Source organism: Hyperoodon ampullatus (genome assembly GCF_949752795.1).
Source record: "Hyperoodon ampullatus genome assembly, chromosome: 7".
Lineage (NCBI taxonomy): Eukaryota > Metazoa > Chordata > Mammalia > Artiodactyla > Ziphiidae > Hyperoodon > Hyperoodon ampullatus.
In genome coordinates, this window is record NC_136920.1 from 38,698,950 (window position 1) to 38,718,173 (window position 19,224).

At 37.3% G+C, this 19,224-nt stretch overlaps 1 protein-coding gene across 3 annotated transcripts in view; it reads left to right on the top strand.

The window, feature by feature from the left end:
• MTMR2 (myotubularin related protein 2) overlaps positions 1-19,224 on the top strand; it is a gene marked incomplete at both ends in the record, with an annotated part of 106,706 nt that overhangs the window by 25,026 nt on the left and 62,456 nt on the right. For all 3 annotated transcript variants that reach the window (XM_079709009.1, XM_079709010.1, XM_079709011.1), the window contains one exon: positions 14,539-14,644. In XM_079709009.1, coding sequence (XP_079565135.1) covers positions 14,539-14,644 — 106 coding nt within the window. The remainder of the gene's footprint in view (positions 1-14,538; positions 14,645-19,224) is intronic.

A 19,224-nucleotide genomic window follows, 5' to 3' on the forward strand; every position in this document is an offset into this window, starting at 1 on the left:
TCTTCTACTCTAGAGTATTTTTTAAACCACTCTTATAGCATTTATCACAGTCAGTTTCATAGATAGTTGAATAGGAGTCAGCCTCTCCCATGAAGATTTAATTTGGGAGCACATCTAATGTTGCCGTATTGCATGTATCTTCACAGTGCACTCATCCAACACAGTGTAAGCAGCAGATCAAAATTGCCTGAATGAATGGATGAACAAATGCATGACCAGGTAAAATATAAAACCCTTTGGCCTACTGCTGCATGGGGTGTGTATGTTTCTCTGTGGATGCCTTGATGCCACCTCAGTCTTAAAAATTCCAAGATGAAACTCATTAGCTCCCCAAACTACCTACTTTTCTTGCTCTCTAATTTGGCACACTGGTTTCTCAGTCAGCAGTACTTGGGTTCATATTTTGACCCTTTTCTCTCCCGTTCTCATCATGTCAAGTCATTTGCCAAGTTCTATTGATTCTGTCTCCAGTGTGCCTTGCATCCGCTCCTATTTCATTTTTCTGCTAGTTTAGGCCCTTCTTACCTCTGACTTGAGGAGGTCTCCTAATAGTTTTCGAACAGATTTTCCTGCTGTTGTCATCCATTCTTTGACCTATTGTTAAAATGATCTTCCGAAAGCACAGAAACTTTCAGTGGCTTCTCACTGCTTTCAGAACTAAATATCTAGATACCAACTTATTTTTTAGAACTTGTACAGGCTAATCAAAACTTACCTTTTCTGGCATATCTCTGATTGAGCCTTACAAGTATCCCACACTTCAACCAAAGTGGTCTGCCTCTTACAATAGCTTTAGTATGCCCTGAATTTCCTCATACTTTCTTTTTCTTTTCTTTTTTTCATATTGTTCTTTTGCTTAGTGAAATTGTTGAGAAGGTGTTGAACCTCTTCTGTAGTCTAACTTCAAATGCTACCTCTTAAAACCTTTTTCAAGCCCCTAAGTTAAAGCTGTATATGAGCATTCCAATTTCCCAACCCCTAAGTTCTTTATTTCATTCATTTTTCATATTCTATATTGTGTTGTGATTTTTCTGTACTTATATTAAGTACATTGGAGTGAAAGCTCACTAGGGGCAGCAACCCTATGTTATCTCTGTATCTCTAGTAGTTCCTAGAACAGTAGTGTCTTGCATATAGTAGATGCTCAAGAGTATTGATGAAATTAAACTGAGATATGGGATAACCAAAAGAATATGCTAGTGAAGAGAGCTGAATTTATAGTATCAGAACTGAGAAAGACCTTTTTTAAAAAAATAATCAGGTTATTAGTAACTATAGGAAGGAGCCATTTTAGGGGCTTGATAGAGGCAGAAGCCAGATGGGAAGGAATTAGGGAACGAGTGGGTACTAAGAAAATGGAACCATTGAGGATAGACAATTTGCTGTAATGTAGAAGGTAGCTAAACTCTTAAGAAATGGAATATGGCCTGCAGATTTGGAAAGAGACTTGTGAAGGAAAACCACATGCGGTGTTTGAAAGAAAAATGAGTGTGCTGTCAGAAACACAAGTGCCAAGATTACTCCAAGTCATGTGTTTTCGTTTTTCACCTTGGCAGAGGAGAAGCAGTCCAGTGAGTCAGGCCACTGAAGCTAATGACGAGTTCCAGTGTACTGAGGCCACAAGGTTAGATTAAGTGTGCGAATCACAGAATAAGAAGCCTTGAAACATAACCATGTTGGGCATTGGCAAGGGTGATGTTCCTGAGTCACTGAGTTTATATTCTTGTGTTCCAATTCATTCTGATGAAATTATTTATTTAGAAGAGTTACTGAGCCAACCATATGTATATTTTTAAGGAGGTATCTCCCCCTAATTATTACAGGTATGTTTTGAAATGTATGGCATTTGAAATAGAATCATTAAGCTCAGAAACCCTAATGGTGGAAGCTGTTAATAATGTATGGTAGGGCCAGGGAGGCGGACAGTGAAGGTCTTTCCATTGCACTTGAAATGACATTATGGGGGAGACTTCTGTGGCCCATCTAGTTAGTTAAAAAAAAAAAAAAAAAGAAAAAATGGAAAAAACAATCATTACTTAGCTAAATTAGAATATTTTTCAAGTGTATTTTAAAAGATATAGCTTCTGATAAAATCACTTAATATAAAAACAATGAAAATATTTAAAGAAATTGTGGCTTATATTTCTTGATAGGGTATCGTTTCTATTTATCTATAATCAGGGGCGTTGAATTTACACAGTGATAGCCCAGAGTTCCTGAAATAAGTATAGCTATTGGATTTAGTTTCCTTTTGACTCTGTTGTATGAAATACAATATTGGAATATTTCTATTTAGTTTGAGTCTTAACTTCATATTCAAAACTGTGATTACCTAATTAGAAAAAACATATGTATATATACACTTACACATATACCTTTTGGACAATCAGTTTAATTTTTCAGTATTTATCTAGATATTGTGTGAATATTTCAAAAGGCAGAATACTCATTTCTGAAGCTCTGGACTATGTTAGAACTAAAAGGAATTATCTAGGCCACAGTTCTTAACCTTAAAGTCCCTGACGTTGTCAACAATTCAGGGAATAGCTTTCATGAGATTTTTCAAAGAGGTATCTGACCATCAAAAAGCTAACCATTAAAATAGTCTAATCGGTACTATTCACAGATAATGAAACTGTAATGGGGAGTGGGGATTACTTCACTTGGCCATGGATACTGCTGTTAAGTATCCTTGTTTCTTAATTCCCAACCTTTTCTTTAATCATTCCAGTAGAAATAACAGTCAAAAAACAATTCCCACCAGTTGTTTAAGGATTATTTGTCATTCACTTAAGACATAGCCTCCTTAACAAAATATTTGCTCCAATGTCCTAAGAAATTTTTCAATGGAAATGGAATACTATATATGGTATATAAAGTAACACATGCACAGGAACTCCAGAAGGAAAATGAAACTTTCTGTTTATCTTCCCCTGCTTTGTTCTGTCCCCTCCAGCCCCCCTTTGCCACATTTCTTTTTCATCTTGTCTTATGTTCTAGTCATGGCCTCTGATGAATTTGATTAGAATAATTCAATCTTTTGATCATTCTCGTTTTTTCACTCATTAATTAGTTTGAGCAGTATTTCTTGAGTGCCTGTTCTATACCAGGTACCATGCTAGGTCTTAGGAATAGAATGGCGAGCAAAATGGACAGTTCTTCCTTCTTAAAGTTTGTAGTCTTAGAGGAACTAGTCAGGGAGTTTTGCAGAACTAGGCTCCCTGCACAGGTGCCAGCTTATTTAAGGATCTCAAAGAAGGCCACTGTGGTTGGACAGAAGAGCAAGGAGAGAGAGAGAGAGATGTACAAGAGGAGGCTGGAGAAGGAGGCGGGGGCAGATCATGTAGCTACTTGAGGCTAAGGTAAGTAAGAGCAGTGGGGAGCCATGGAAGGATTTCAAGCAGGGGGGTGGCATGGTGCATTTTAACTTCTTGGCTATTATGAATAATGCTACTGTGAACATCCGTGTACATTTGTATAGTTTTTTAAGTAGGCATGTTTTCATTTGTCCTGGATATATGTTTAGGAGTGGAATTGCTATGTCATTTGGTAACTCCATTTCACCTTTTAAGGAACTGCAAGACTGATTTCTAAAGTGGCTATACCATCTAACATTCCCATCAGCAATGTATGAGGGTTGCAATTTCTCCACAATTTTGCTTACGCTTGTTATTGTCTTTTTGAATTTAGCCACCCTAGAGGGTGTGGAGTGGTTTCTCATTGTGAACCCCTTGCCTTTTCCTAGCAAGGTTTTTAAGCCTGGCATTTAGGATTCACAGTGTTCTGGTACCAGGCCTTTTATCTATTTTGTTTGAGTCAGTGACTTATTATTCACAAAATATGCCCTATACTTTCCAAAACTCTTATAAAAAATTTCTGTGTGTGTGTGTGTGTGTGTGTGTGTGTGTGTGTGTGTGTGTGTGTGTGTGTTGGGGGGGTGGGAGGAGGTGCTTGTGGTTTGCAAAGCCTTGATCTGTGCCTTGCAGTCCTTCCTTAAAGACCCAGCTGAATTTCTTTCTCCTTCATTTGAACACATCGAGCCATGTGGAATAGTTGATATTTGACCATTTTACCTACAAAACAGCAATTTCAAATGGTTCAACTTAATGTATTTCTTCTTTTCTCTAATCCTCAAATTATTACCATTTCCTTTGAGTTTTTTCTCCTGGCCCTTGTTTGTACCTCTCATGGTATTATTGATATGCTTATGTGGTATAATGTCTCTTATTGGGCTGAAATCTCAAGGGCAGAGGCTGTTCTGTAATCTAGTATTTTGTACATAGTCAGGGTTTGGTAATTGTTAAAAATTTTTTAAAGGTATTTGTGCATTATACAGTGAATCAATATAGACAAAATGAATCAGTATAAACATAGTACATCAATGTAAACATAACTGAATACAAATGCAAAGGTGTTGGAATGATTAGACTTATTGAAAGGAATCAGTAAGAATAACTTAGGACTGGTTTATTGTGGAAAATGCACCTTCAAGATAAGTTTCAGGTGGTTAAAAACCAGAGTTGGTCAAAAGAGAAGACAGTTTGGAGACTAAATTAGAAGCTATTCTGAGCGGAAACAGAGAAGAATCTGATTCTCATGACCAGGGGCAAGGAACAGGTTTGTCTGGCTGGAGTGAAATGTAAACTGGAGCTAGAAGTAGGTATGGTGGAGAGCCTTGGCACTCTGAAAGCTATTACAAGATTTAATTTGATTTGGAGGCAATTGGGTACCAGTATACTCACTTTCATCATAATGAATACAGGTGCTACAGGATTGTTGGAGTGATGCTTGAAGAACATTATTCTTGTAGATTTGAATATTATATATTAGAAAGTGATGTGACTGACATCCATGAATGAATCCAGTTATGAGCTGATTCCAGCTTTTTTCAGCAAAAGTGTATTGAGCTACAGTGAGACATGAAATGGGAAATAAAAAACACATTCAATGTGAAAGAAAGGAAGGGAAGAAGAAATGAAAATATAAACTGTTTCTTGATGGAAATGACTGCATGCCGTTGGAGTGTCTATCACGTTGGGGTGAACAGTTTTGGGAAAGATAGTTCTGTGGAAAACATAATAGGCAACATGAACATTAATTTTTATTCATATTTTTCCCACAGAAAGGTTATTTCTGATGACATAATTAAGTCTCTTCTGGTAGGACTGCCATGTCCTTTTTAGTACTTCTCAGAACTTATGAGCTTTTTTTGTAAAGAAAAAAATTAATTTTATATTATCAATTTCAAATTGGAAATCTTTCACTTCTATCAGTATATCCAAGAAAAACTCCTCTGATGAATTTTATTCTCTGTGACTGTATTAGTCAGCTCAGGCTTGCATACAAAGCAATACTATAGACTTGTGGCTTAAACAACAGAAATTTATTTCTCACAGTTTTAGAGGCTGGGAAGTCTGGGATCAAGGTGCTGGCCGATTCAGTTCCCAGTGAGGACTCTCTTTGACTGGCTTGCAGGTGGCTGTCTTCTTGCTGTTTTCTTACATGGCCTTTCCTGGTGTGTGTGGTGTGTGCTTGCAGAGTCAGGTAGGGATGGGGGCAACGATAGGCTTTCTCTCTTCCTCTTCTTATAAGGCCACTAATCCTATCGATCTTAACTTATACCCAACCCTTATGACTTCATTTAACTTTAATTATCTCCTAAAAGCCCTGTCACCAATTATAATCACTTTGGGGCTCATAGTGAGCTTCATTGTAAGAATTTGGGGGGGGGGGCACCATCAGTTCATGTCAACGACATTTTTAAATTGTGTTCACAGTGCCAATACACATGCCCTTATAGTGGGAAAAATATTCATTTTTCTAATACTTCTAACATAATGTTGTCCAAAAGACATAATTCCTTATTTTGTGAATACCAGGTCTTTAATTGTAGTTCTTGCTGTCCCCTCCGCCCCCCCAGTAAATCTGTGGGTACAGTCACTAGGGGACATTTGTATTCTGACTTGTAATATGTCACAGCTGAAAGTAGTATTAATGAGAGGTGAAACAGCAACCTTGCCATTATACTTTTTTCAATTTATGCAGCTAATCTTACTTGGGGTGGCGTAATTTCTGTGTAATAACACTCATTTGTCATAAATAATTACAGCTAATATCGATACTTACACGTGGTGCTACATTTTTTTAGACGCTTTACATATTTTATTGCGAGCAAGATAGGGAAACGATCTGTGGTAAAGGATCTTGGAATAGTAAACAATAACAAAGTGTCTGAGAAGAGGAGCTCATGGATGAGTAAATACAATACAGTGTTGCAGGTATTATGATAGAAATATGTACAGTGAACAGTGAAGGAAGAAGTAGTCATGTTTACAAGATGGATGGGGCAAAGAGGGCATGGAAGTGTACGAAGGACATTAGAGGCAAAGACAGCAGGATTAACAAAGGTGCAGATGCATGAAGTAGCTAAAGAACTTAGAGAATCTGCAAGCCGTTTCCAATGGGTTCAGATGAATAAGAGCTCCAGCTAGATATGTAGAACAAAGGCCAGATCATGAAAGACTTCAAGTGTTGTGCTAAGGAGTTTGGGCTCGATTCTGTAGGCAGTGAGTAATCACTGAAGATTTAAGTAGGGAATGCAAGTTAAAACCACAATGAGATATCACCTCACACCTGTTAGAATGGCTCTTATCAAAAAGACAAAACATCACACGTGTTGGTGAGGATGTGAAGAAAAGGGAACCCTGGTAGACTGTTGGTCGGCATATAAAGTGGTACAGTCGCTATGGGAAACAGGATGGAGGTTCCTCAAAAAATTAAAAATAGAACTCCTGTATGATCCAGCAATTCGACTTCTGGATATTTATCTGAGAAAAATGAAAACACTAACTGAAAAAGATATGTGCACCCTCATGTTCATTGCAGCATTATTTACAATAACCAAAATATGGAAGCAACCTAAGGGCCCACTGATGGATGAATTGATAAAGAAAATGTGCTACACACACACACACAAAACGGGATATTATTTACCATAAAAAGAAGGAAATCTTGTCATTTGCAACAACATGGGTGGATCTTGAGAGCATTATGCTAAGTGAAACAAGTCAGAGAAAGACAGATACTGTATGATCTCACTTATATGTGGAATCTGAAAAACAAAAACCGAACTCACATAGAACAGATTGGTGGTTGCCAGAGGCAGTGGATTAGTGTAGGAGGGAATGGGTGAAATGTGAAGGCGGTCAAAGTACTTCTGGTTATGAAATAAAGTCATGGGGATGTGATGTACAGCATGGTGACTATAGTTAATAATACTGTATTGTATAGTTGAGAGTTGCTAAGAGAGTTGATCTTAAAAGCTCTCATCAGAGACTTCCCTGGTGGCGCAGTGATTAAGAATCCGCCTGTCAATGCAGGGGACATGGGTTCGAGCCCTGGTCTGGGAAGATCCCACATGCCGCGGAGCAACTAAGCCCGTGCGCGACAACTACTGAGCCTGCGCTCTAGAGCCCATGAGCCACAGCTACTGAAACCCGCACGCCTAGAGCCTGTGCTCCACAACAAGAGAAGCCACTACAATGAGAAGCCGCACACCGCAACAAGGAGTAGCCCCCACTCACTGCAACTAGAGAAAGCCCGCACACAGCAACGGAGACCCAATGCAGCCAATAAATAAATAAATAAATTTATTTTAAAGAAAGTTCTCATTAGAAGAAAAATTGTAAATATGCATGGTGATGGCTGTTAACAAGACTTAACTGTGATTATTTCGTAATATATACAAACATGGAATCATTATGCTGTACACCTGAAACTAATATAATGTTATATGTCTATTATATTTCAATTTAGAAAAAAGTTTTAAGCAGAGAAATGATAGGATCGGATCTGTTTTTGAAAGATCACTTTGGTATTAGTTTGGGATGATATATTGGATGAGTAATTGAGGGAAGAGGTGTCGAGCTAAGACAGTAAGAATTAGGATAGGAAAAAGGATGCATTCAAGAGATGATAGGGGGGCTTCCCTGGTGGCGCAGTGGTTGAGGGTCCACCTGCTGATGCAGGGGATGCGGGTTCGTGCCCCGGTCCGGGAGGATCCTGTGTGCCGCAGAGCGGCTGGGCCCGTGAGCCTTGGCCGCTGGGCCTGCGCGTCCGGAGCCTGTGCTCCGCAACGGGAGAGGCCACAATAGTGAGAGGCCTGCATACCGAAAAAAACAAAACAAAACAAAAAAAAGATGATAGGGAGGTAGACTCTACAGGACTTTGGATTGATTGGATGTGATTGGCTTGGGGAAAAGATAGTGATGGTTTAGAAAAATCACTTGGTAAGTGGGAGTGTTGCTGAGCACTGCCCAGGGCCTAGCTAATATTTTCTTTTTTTATTGTTTTTTTTTTGTTTGTTTGTTTTGTTTGTTTTTTTTTTTTTTGCGGTACGTGGGCCTCTCACTGTTGTGGCCTCTCCCGTTGCGGAGCACAGGCTCCGGACACGCAGGCTCAGCGGCCATGGCTCACGGGCCCAACCGCTCCGCGGCATGTGGGATCTTCCTGGACCGGGGCACGAACCCGTGTCCCCTGCATCGGCAGGCGGACTCTCAACCACTGCGCCACCAGGGAAGCCCTAGCTAATATTTTCTAACCATGAGTTTTAAATGGCCCCAATGTGAAAATTTATTCCATCAGCACAGGAGAAGGTAGATAGTTATTCAATATATTGATCTGAATTTAGGGATTAGTTAGGGAAGTGGTGGTCAGTGGATAAGGATATAAGGATACTGAGTGTTTCGCGAGAGAGAGTATAAAATGTTACTGTGTATTCCAGGTTGGATGGGGAAGGAAGTGAAGGGGATAGAGAGAGCAGTAAAACATGAAGGATAATGACAAATGGAGGAGTTGAAGGATGAGTTGTCACCACTAGGTTGAAGATTAGATGAAGGGAAAGTTAAGAAAGTGAGATATTTGGAAAGAATAGCATCTGTGGTCAGATATTGGTTTCCTTAAGTTTAAGATTACAAAGGCTGGGTAGCTTCCAGAAATGATAAAGTACAGAAGCACATCGCTAAGGTGGGGATATAGATGAGGGATGTAAGAAGTGAGGAATTTTGAGCTAGGTTGTTGCTAGTTTGCCCTTACGGGCATTAAAATTCCCATGATGAAGGCACTTTTGGAGTAGAAAGAAGCTTTAGAGAAGAAAGTGAGCCAGATTAGAAAGTTCTTACTGAGTGAGGAGGAGTAATTAAAAGGTGAGTGGATGATAGTTACAGAGAGGTTTTATACCCAAATCCCATGAACCTCAGAGGAAGAAGGCTTTTATATATGAAGATGGAAAAGTAATACTAGTGTAGAAGCATGAGAAAGGAGCTGGGGAAATGCTGGCTTCACCTTTGGGCTCTTAAGAAAGTTTTCTCTAGAAAAGGCTGCAGTGAAGTGGATTCCTGGAAGGAGATCTCAGTTGAAGCAGAGAGGTGGAGGGGAGAATTTGGTTGAAGATGTAAGAAAATTTATTCAGTATGGAGTTAACAGTCTAGTATAAAGGTTAGGAAAAGTCAGGAGCTGAAGGAAGACTTGGGCAGGGAAAATGGATGGAGAAAACACATAGTCGGACCAGAAGGTCTGGCATTTTTGAAGTCCAGGATGACAAAGATAACAGGAATGTTTGGATTGAAATTTATGTAGTGAAGTTTCTGGGCCTAGGAAAATCAAAGTGTCATTGGTTACTTAATGAGATTAGCAGACTGCAGTCTTTGCTCTGAGTTCAAATGCCTTGCCAATTACAAGATTCTTATTCTCTAGCAGTTTATAATTTTAAAAGGAGGAGCCTATGTAACCAAAGAGCTCTAGTCTAATGTGGAAGGTGTTAAGTGCCATTTTAGAGTATAGGCAGAAGTGTAGTCGACTGAGAGTTTTGTTCCAGCTGGAAGACCTGGGGAAGATTTCTTGGAAAAGCTAGCCTTTTAACCGGGTCTTAAAGTGTAAGTAGGATGTTAATAAATAGATTGGGATAAATGGGCATTCTTTTTGGAATGGCATGAGCAAAGGTATGAATTCAGGGAAATACAGAGCTTGTTTGTTGAACAGTTCATAAAAGGTCAACATAGAGAGCTTGACCCCAAGATGAGCAGTGGGGAAATGGAAGAGAGCAGTGGAAATTAGGTTGTATTATTGTAGTAGCCCTGGTGATCAGAAGCATGCATAGAGCCCACATGACAGGAGAAAAATAACTGCTGAAAAAGAACTGTATTCTGTGGCCACCCTCAGTCTGAGTAGCCACTTCATGTTTATACCAGAACTTTCAGGAGTTCTGGTGGTGGTGGTGGTGGTGGTGGTGTGTGTATTTGTGTTTGCTGTAATCACAAGTATTCCCACCCTTGTCCCCTCCAGCCCCTCATTGCCTGCCTGGAGTTTAAAACCTTTTAATGCGTATTCAAATGCAACAGTGTAGATCACAATATCTACCCACGTTTATGTGTATCTGAAAAGAGAAGTTAATAATTAAAGGCTGTTTTCCACACTTTTGCTTGAAAGACTGATTCTTTGAGACTGCAAAGTATTAGTTGCAAGACCTGGTTTTGTTTGTTATTTTATTTCTCTTAAATTTGTTTATTTCATACTTTGGCTCTAAAGAACTATTTGGTGTCTTTATGGTACATGCTATAATATTCCTATTGATACTATTATTTTTAGGTATACACTACCCATAATTCCAAATTGTGTTTTACTGCCTTTACATGTTTTTTCTGTTTTCCCAGAAAGTCATATACATAAAAAATAGTACCATGCATTTCAGCTTGTTCAAAATAGACTTTGTGAGGTGTTGATTGCTGTAACACTTAGAATTGTGTTTGGCTATACAGAATAGAAAACTCCATTAGTGATTTTAAAAATTGAACTTCATTTATTTTACATAACCAAAATTCCCAAAGTAGGGAGTTAGTTGTTGGTGTAGATTCAGCTGCTCACCAGGAAAGGACTTTATGCTCTTTTGTGTCCTTTGCAAGCCAGCATTTGCTCATGTTTACAGGATGGCCACAGTATATCCAAGCTTTATGTTCTTGGTACAGGCAAGAGAAAGTAGGAAAGGTTAAGGACCGCCTTGCTATTTCTGCTCCCCTTTATTAAGAAAATAAGAGGCTTCAATAACAATTAATAAACCGCCCCTTAAATCTCATTGGCCAAAATTGTGTCATATTGTTTCCTAGACACAAGGGAGCCAAAAACAAGCACATCATCTTGGGCTGGCCACAAACTGTCCTCACTAAAGTCAGGAAAGAAAGGGGTGTGTATATATATGGAGCAGGCAGCAATCAATATCTGTTAGAGTACTGTGCCTAAAGTTTGTCTATTTTACTTGTTATTTTAATGCACATGGAATTTAATTACTCAAAAATTGGTACAGGAAAAAAGGAAGAAATCATTCTCAGGCTATCAGTTTATCTTTCCTTGCATTATAAAACTAGATAATGGAATTCTTATGACTGCTCCTTTGTATAATATAGATTTTTGGATACAAAAAAATTACACAATTATACTTTGAAATAGTTAATAAAATAAAGAGATGTTTGTATTTGAAAAAACAATTTTGAAGTGTTCACACTGGAATGCCATTTTCATTCATTTAAGTGAAGTGACAGTTTATTTTGGGGGAGATGGTTTTCACTTTGTATAAATATATAAAAACATACTGTAGATAGCATGATCTTATACATGGAACACTAAAAACTCTACCAAAAGAACTGTTAAAACTAATAAGCAAATTCAGGTTAAGTCACAGGATACAAAATCAACATGCAGAAATCAGTTGTTTCTATATGCTAGCAATGAACTTTCCAAAAAAGACATTAAGAAAACAAATTCATTGCAATAACATCAACAAGAATAAAATACTAAGGAGTAAAATTAACCAAGGCAGTAAAAGACCTGTATGAAGGAAACTATAAAATGATGGAAGAAATTGAAGAAGACACAAATCAATAGAAAGTTATCCTATGTTAATGGATTTGAAGAATTAATCTTGTTAAAATGTCACTGCTGCCCAAAGTGATCTACAGATTGAACGCATTCTACATAAAATTTCTCATGGCATTTTTCACAGATAGAAAAACAATTCTAAAGTCAGTATGGAACCACACAAAACCTGAAATAGCTAAAGCAATCTTGAGCACAAAGAACAAAGCTGGAAGCATCATACTTCCTAACTTCAAACTGTATTACAAAACTATAGTTATCAAAACAATATGGTACCAGCATAAGAAAATAGACGCGTAGACATTAGAACAGAATAGAGAGCCCAGAACTAGAACCACACATGTATACACTCAACTTGCCTTTGAAAGGGCACCAGGAATGCACAGTGGGGAAATGATAGACTCTTCAATAAATGGTGTCGGTGAAAATGGATATCCACATGCAAAAGGATGAAATTGGACTCTTGTATTACATCACACACAAAAATCAACACAAAATGGATTAAACATTTAAAAGTAAGACCTGAATCTGTAACACTCCTGGAGGAAAACATAGGGAAAAAGCTCTTTGGTGTTGGTCTTGAGAATGGTTTCTGGGATTTGACACCAATAGTGCAGGCAACAAAAGCAAAAATAAACTATTGGGACTACATCAAAAACAAAAAGTTTCCCTATAACAAAAGAAAAAATAAACAAAATGAAAAAGTGACCTACCGAGTGAAAGAAAATGTTTTCAAATCCTATCTGAAGAGGGAAAAAGTGGACATACTGATCAAAAGGGACAAATTTTCAGTTATAAATTAAGTTCTGGGTACCTAATGTATAGCATGGTGACTATAGTTAGTAATACGGTATTGTATACTTGAAACTGCCAAGACAGTAGATCTCAAATTCTCTCACCAGAGAAAGGTAACTGTGTGAGGTGATGGATGTTTCAGTTAGCTTAATTGTGGTGATCATTTCACAATGTATACATATGTCAAAACATGTTGTACACCTAAAATATATACAATTTTTAGTAATCAAACCTCAATAAAGCTGAAAAAACCAATAAAAAAATGAACTGACAGTTTTTTGAGGGGAGATGATTTTCACATTGTAAAAATAGTTTAGTAATCATTATACACAGGTTTATGATGGACAAATTTTAAAACAAAAATATGGTTCTTAAATATTATCACAACCTCAAGGTGGATTATTCCATCAGAATCTAATGAAGAAGTTTTGACTTTTCATGTGAGGGAGACTTTTAATATGTTGGGAATGAAACTTTAGAAAAAAATATTTTTTTATCAGAACTTTAAGTTTCAATTCAGAGTGTCTGAGATTTTTCTACCATTGATTTTTCTTCCTTAAATAATTAAAAAAATTTTTTTACTGATAAAAGGAAATGATGTAAATCATTTCAGTTTGTGGCATAGGTATATTGTCACTGTATTTTTGGCCGCAGGGTATGTGGGATCTCAGTTCCCTGACCAGGGGTTGAACCCATGGCCCCTGCAGTGGAAATGCGGAGTCTTAACCACTGGACCACCAGGGAAGTCCTGTATTTTTGAATTTAAGAAACATAATACATGTTAACTGTATACACAGGCACTGAAGTCGATTTTAAGGAAAATAAAGACACGGTCCTCCCTCTTGGGGTATTTAAATTTTAGTTGGTGAAACTAAATTTACATACCTGAGATCAGTAAACAGTAAAAGGCAGTATGTGATCAGGTATCAAAAGTTCTATAAGAATTTAAGAGAATAAAAGTAACTCTAGAGTGTGATTACTTATTTTAAAGGAAGAAGTGGATATTTAAGACAGGCTTGTTAAAAATACAGAATTTGGTTTGGTGGAAAGGTACAAGGTACAAAGACAGGCTCATCTTTCTATCTTCTGCTCTTCTGCTCATCCAGCACTGTCGAACTATTTGTAGTTTCTCAAGTGTTCTGTGCTCTTTGATAATTCTATACTGCTGTAGTGTTTTTTGTTTGTTTTTGGAATTCCCTTACTTGTTTGTCAGCCTGACAGTTTCCTATCGTTCAAGACTCAGTTCAGATATCACCTCCTCTGTGATGTCTTCCCTGAACTTTCCTGGGTAGAGTTAGGTGCTTTCTTTTCTCCAAGTTCGTAATCATAGTCCTTCTTTCTCTTTCTCTCTCTCTCTGCCCTCACCCCACCCCGTGTGTGTGTGTATGTAGTTAGAGTTATCACATTGCACCATTATCTACTTGTCTGTCTCTTTCACAAGCTTGTGAGCTTTATGAACATGAGGGTTTTGCCATACTTATCTCCAAATCATAGTGCCTGGTATAATGGTTTTGCACATTAGCCTGATCATTGGATGAATAAATGGATGGTTGGATAAAAAGGAAGAATTAACCTGGAGTGTATTCATGAGTACTGGGGAAGCTTGTCCAGAGGGAATGTGGATGGTAATAATACTTAGCCCTATTCTTACCAATAGAGCTTGCAATTTATCAGTATTTGGAGATAAGATTGAATAGGCAAAGAAGGACTGGTTGGCAGTGGACGTTTTAAGAAATAATAGTTATAGTTAATAAAATTTCTGAAATTGGTTTTTAACACGCCCATTTTTCAAACACACTGTGCTTTTGTATCTTGTAGTGCTTCCACTTCTCATTCAGAGAATTCAGTGCATACAAAATCAGCTTCTGTTGTATCATCGGATTCCATATCAACTTCTGCAGAGAACTTTTCTCCTGATTTGAGGGTACGTATACTGTTTCTAAGTTCTAGTGAGTATTTTCTGTTAGCTGTTTGTGGCCACACTATCAGTATAACCTTTAACTAATTAAGAAGGAGACACTGATGGAAGTCTCAAAGACCTGAGTCTTTATGTAATATCCCAGAACAGGCCATTCTTATTTATTTGTAAAAGAAAAATGTGTAATTCATCTCTGGGTTTGATATCTTTAAGATAATTAATGAATTTTGTGATATAAAAGATTTTCATGAGTACTCCCATAATGCTTTACTCCCAATAATAGCTAATATTTTTTGCGTACTTAACATGTGCCAAGTATTGTTCTAAGTGCTCTAATGAAATATCTCTTGTAATACTTTTAGCGATTCTGTGAGGTAGAAATTATTATTACTACCATTCTACAGATGACAGTAACTCAGAGAGAGATTCAATAACCCGTCCAGGGTCTCATAGCTAATAAATTTAATTGTCAGTATTACAGCTCATGTAGTCCAGTTCTGGAGCTAAGTCACTTAAATACTGTGCTATAGTTGCTACATACCTCATTATAGTACGTAGGTATTCCTCTATTTATTAAAGATCTTGTTGCTATGAAATTAACCATATCAGTGATATCCTGTAGCACTTTGTACATTTTTGGATTCATCTGCTTTTCTACTGCTGCTTGTCTATGAATGATGGGGAAAATGAATTTCATATATAGTGATAACCTTTAAACCTTACCTCAAAACTTTTTTATTCTAATCAAGTGACTGCCTTCTCAGTGGTTATACTTTCACAATTTTAACTAAAACATTGTTTTCATTAATGAAGTCGTTTGCTGTTGAGACTGTATTGAGAATATATCTTTTTCATGTATTTCATTTTCAAAACCAGAATCCAACAAATGTAAGGAAGACAGGTTAGAAGCGTGTGTAAAGGCTTCTGCATATTTGCCATTATCTCTTGTGAAATGTCATAAAATACTAAATTGGGTTTAGCAGGACTTTAAACATTGCTACAAATGATAAACATTTATCTTTATAATCTGAATATATGTTGTGCTGGTTAAAAAGCCCTCATAATATCATTAGCTGTTATCTTGAAGCACAGCATACATTTAGGGCAGGGTTTATCATTAATAATAGTGGATATAAGTCCACTGTTGCCTTTCATTAATTTATTACTATTTAAAAATACATATTTGAGGGCTTCCCTGGTGGCACAGTGGTTGAGAGTCCGCCTGCCGATGCAGGGGACACGGGTTCGTGTCCCGGTCCGGGAAGATCCCACATGCCGCGGAGCGGCTGGGCCTGTGAGCCACGGCCGCTGAGCCTGCGTGTCCGGAGCCTGTGCTCAGCAACGGGAGAGGCCACAACAGTGAGAGGCCCGCGTACCGCAAAAAAAAAAAACACATAAAAATAAAAATACATATTTGATATATGTATCTAAGCTTGGTTTAGTCATTACATTAATAAAAATACATTAAAGGCCTCTAGGCCTCTTGATAATTTTGAAATTTTTTGGCCTACTTCTGGTCAGATTTTATTAGTTAAAAACATCATTGTTTTTAACTTCTTTTGACTGATAAAGAACTCATATTAGGAATGGGAGAAATGTCGCTTTTATTTCTAGCCTGTGCTTATATTATTAATATTATATTTTACCTGCTCTTTCTTGCCCAAAATATGTTAAACCATGTGTGTATTCTTGTGAGGGTTAGCTTAGTTAAACTACTTAACTAGGCATGGGTGTGAATTGCAGTACATTGTAGGATGCTGAAAGGAGGCCTCCACTGTCAGCTTCTCTGTGTGCAGACCCCCTTTATTTCCTCAGGATGTCATGTATACCATAATAAGAGTGACTGGCTTACATTGGGACAAAATAAGAGTCATAATGTTAATCTGCAGATTAAATATGATAATTGATTTTTTATTTTTATTAGATAAAATTTTAAATTTAGAACAGGTTTAGATTTACAGAAAAATTGCAAAGATACTACAGAGTTCCCAGATACTTGACATCCAGTTTCCCCTATTATTAATATCTTACATTAGTATGGTATGTTTGTCAAAATTAATGAACCAATGTTGATGCATTATTAACTAAAATCAATGCTTTATTCACATATCCTTAGTTTTTACCTAATGTCCTTCTTTTTGTTCCATGGTCCATCCAGGATACCACACTGCATTTAGTAGTCATGTCTCCTTAGGCATGGCACCTCTTGGCTGTGACAGGTTTTCAGACTTTCTTTGTTTTTCATGACCCTGTTAGTTTCGAAGAGCACTGGTCAGATACTTTGTAGAATGTCTGATGTTTTACCCATTATTAGACTGTGATTATATCTTTTGGGGAAGAAGACCACAGAGGTGAAGAGCCATTTTCATCATATATCAAAGGTACATACTATCAACATGATTTGTCACTGTTGCTGTAAACATTAATCACTTGGTTGAGGTAGTGTTAGGTTCTTTTACTATAAAATACTCTTTTTTCCCCTTCTTATCCTTATACTGTACTCTTTGAAAGGAAGTAACTATGCACAGTCCATGCTTAAGGAGCCCAGACTCTACCTTGTTAGAGTGGAACACCTTTCATTTCTTTTGCATGAGAGATTTGTCTCTTCTCCCTCATTTATTGATTTATGCAATCATTTATTTATATCAGTATAGATTCATGGATATTTATTTTATATATTACAGTCCAGTACTACTTTGTTGCTCAAATTGTTCCAGCTCCAGATTGGGATTTCTTTCAGTCAGATCTTGTGTGCCTTTGACATACTCCCATCATTATGGTGTTTTGCTGCTGTTGTTGATTTTCTGGTTTGTTGTTTGTTTATTAGCTCTTCCTTACTTTCTGTCACTGAAAGATACTCCAAGCTCATCTTGATACTTCCTGCCCCAGTCCTAGAATCATCATCCATTTCTCAGGGAGCCAGATTTCTTTTATTGGAGAATGGTATTAGAAACCAAGATCTGGGCACTACGTTCTCCCTCCCTTCCTTCCTTCCTCTCTCCCTCCCTCCCTTCCCAAAAAAAGGTAACAAAGTACTTTTATTCTCCTTCTGAAGCAAAAGATCATTTGCATACATCCTATTTGGAGATAATGAGTCTGGTGATCATATATGTAAGTTTGTCTGGAATAGTCTTATTTTATGCTGTTGTCCCTTCAGGTTTTACATTAGACACAAAAATGTCCTGAATTATTGACTCTCTTAGCACTAGGATACTAAGGGAATCTGTTAAATTTATACATCAGGTCCATGACTTCAGGAATTGTCCCCATTAGTGCCTTGGCAGTTCAGCATCTTTCACAACTTCGTGGGGCCCTCAGATAATTTTTAATAGACAAATGAAGAGACAATTGTTAAATGTTAAATTAAGGAGAAGATGGTTTTGGGCAACCAAAGGTTAACAGTACTTTCCACGGTAGAGTGCCTGAAAGGACAGAGAAAAAAGGAAACTAATATGCTTAAGCTGACTCTTTTCCTGTTTCCTCATTTTAAAAGATATCCTTGATTATTAGATATAATCTTTACCTGAATCACAGTCTTTTTTTCCATTGTGGAAGGGAAATGAATGAGTAACATTTAATATCATTTTAAAAATGCAGCCTGATTTCAAATGTATGTGTAGGGTGGAGGAAGAACATACTTCTAATAATTGAAAAAAATGTAGTTTGCTACCTGGATAAATATTTATACACGACTTATCTCATTTAACTTTCACAACAATCCTGTGAGACAGATATCACTACCCCGTTTGACAAAGAGCAACCTGGTATTCAGAAGAGCTGAATTAAATCATGTGCTTAGAGGCACACAGCTAGGTGTTGCCCTTTTATTGATATTTGGTCTCAGATTGGTCATATTCCTGTACAGCACATTATCCAGAGAGACTCTTCTCCCATGATTTTGTTGCTAAGCTTTTTCAAATGTGAAGTGCGATTTTCTTAATTAAAAGGAATAACTTTAACACATTTTTGAGGTAGAAATAGCGGTTTTCAATATTCCTTAATAAGTGAGAATTGCTTTTCTAATTAATCATAAAAGATGGTTTTTCTAATAATATCTGATCTCTCCCCCTTCTCAATTTTGTTAGTTGATGCTATTTTGCTTTTATTATGTATACCTTTAGTGGCTATAAAATGGTAGTGTTCTAGTAAATTATAGGTGCAGCTAACTGCAGACAGCTGTGTTGTTCTTTGACCATGGTTTGGCTCTATTTATGAGATGAGGGGCTTGGTATGGTAGTTTGAACATCATCATTTACAGATGATTTGAAGTTGGTTAACCTCTAGGCTTTGAGTTCTCCACATAGCCTCACTGTTTATCTCTGCCCTGAGCCTCAACGTTTTAGAAGCTCTGTTAGTAACAACTTTTAAATAGAAGTGTAAAGAACATAATGCATTGAAAAGCTAATCCTGTTTCATTAAAAATATTAAATCGAATTGTATAGGTTTTCTGCTGCAGGCACCATGAAGTGACACTTTCCTGAAAGGTTAGTGTTGTAGTGGAGTAACAGCTGTGAAAGCTTCTGTTATGAATTTCTTAGTCAAGCAAGATTCTTTGCTCCTACATCAGTAAAGCAGAATGGAAAATC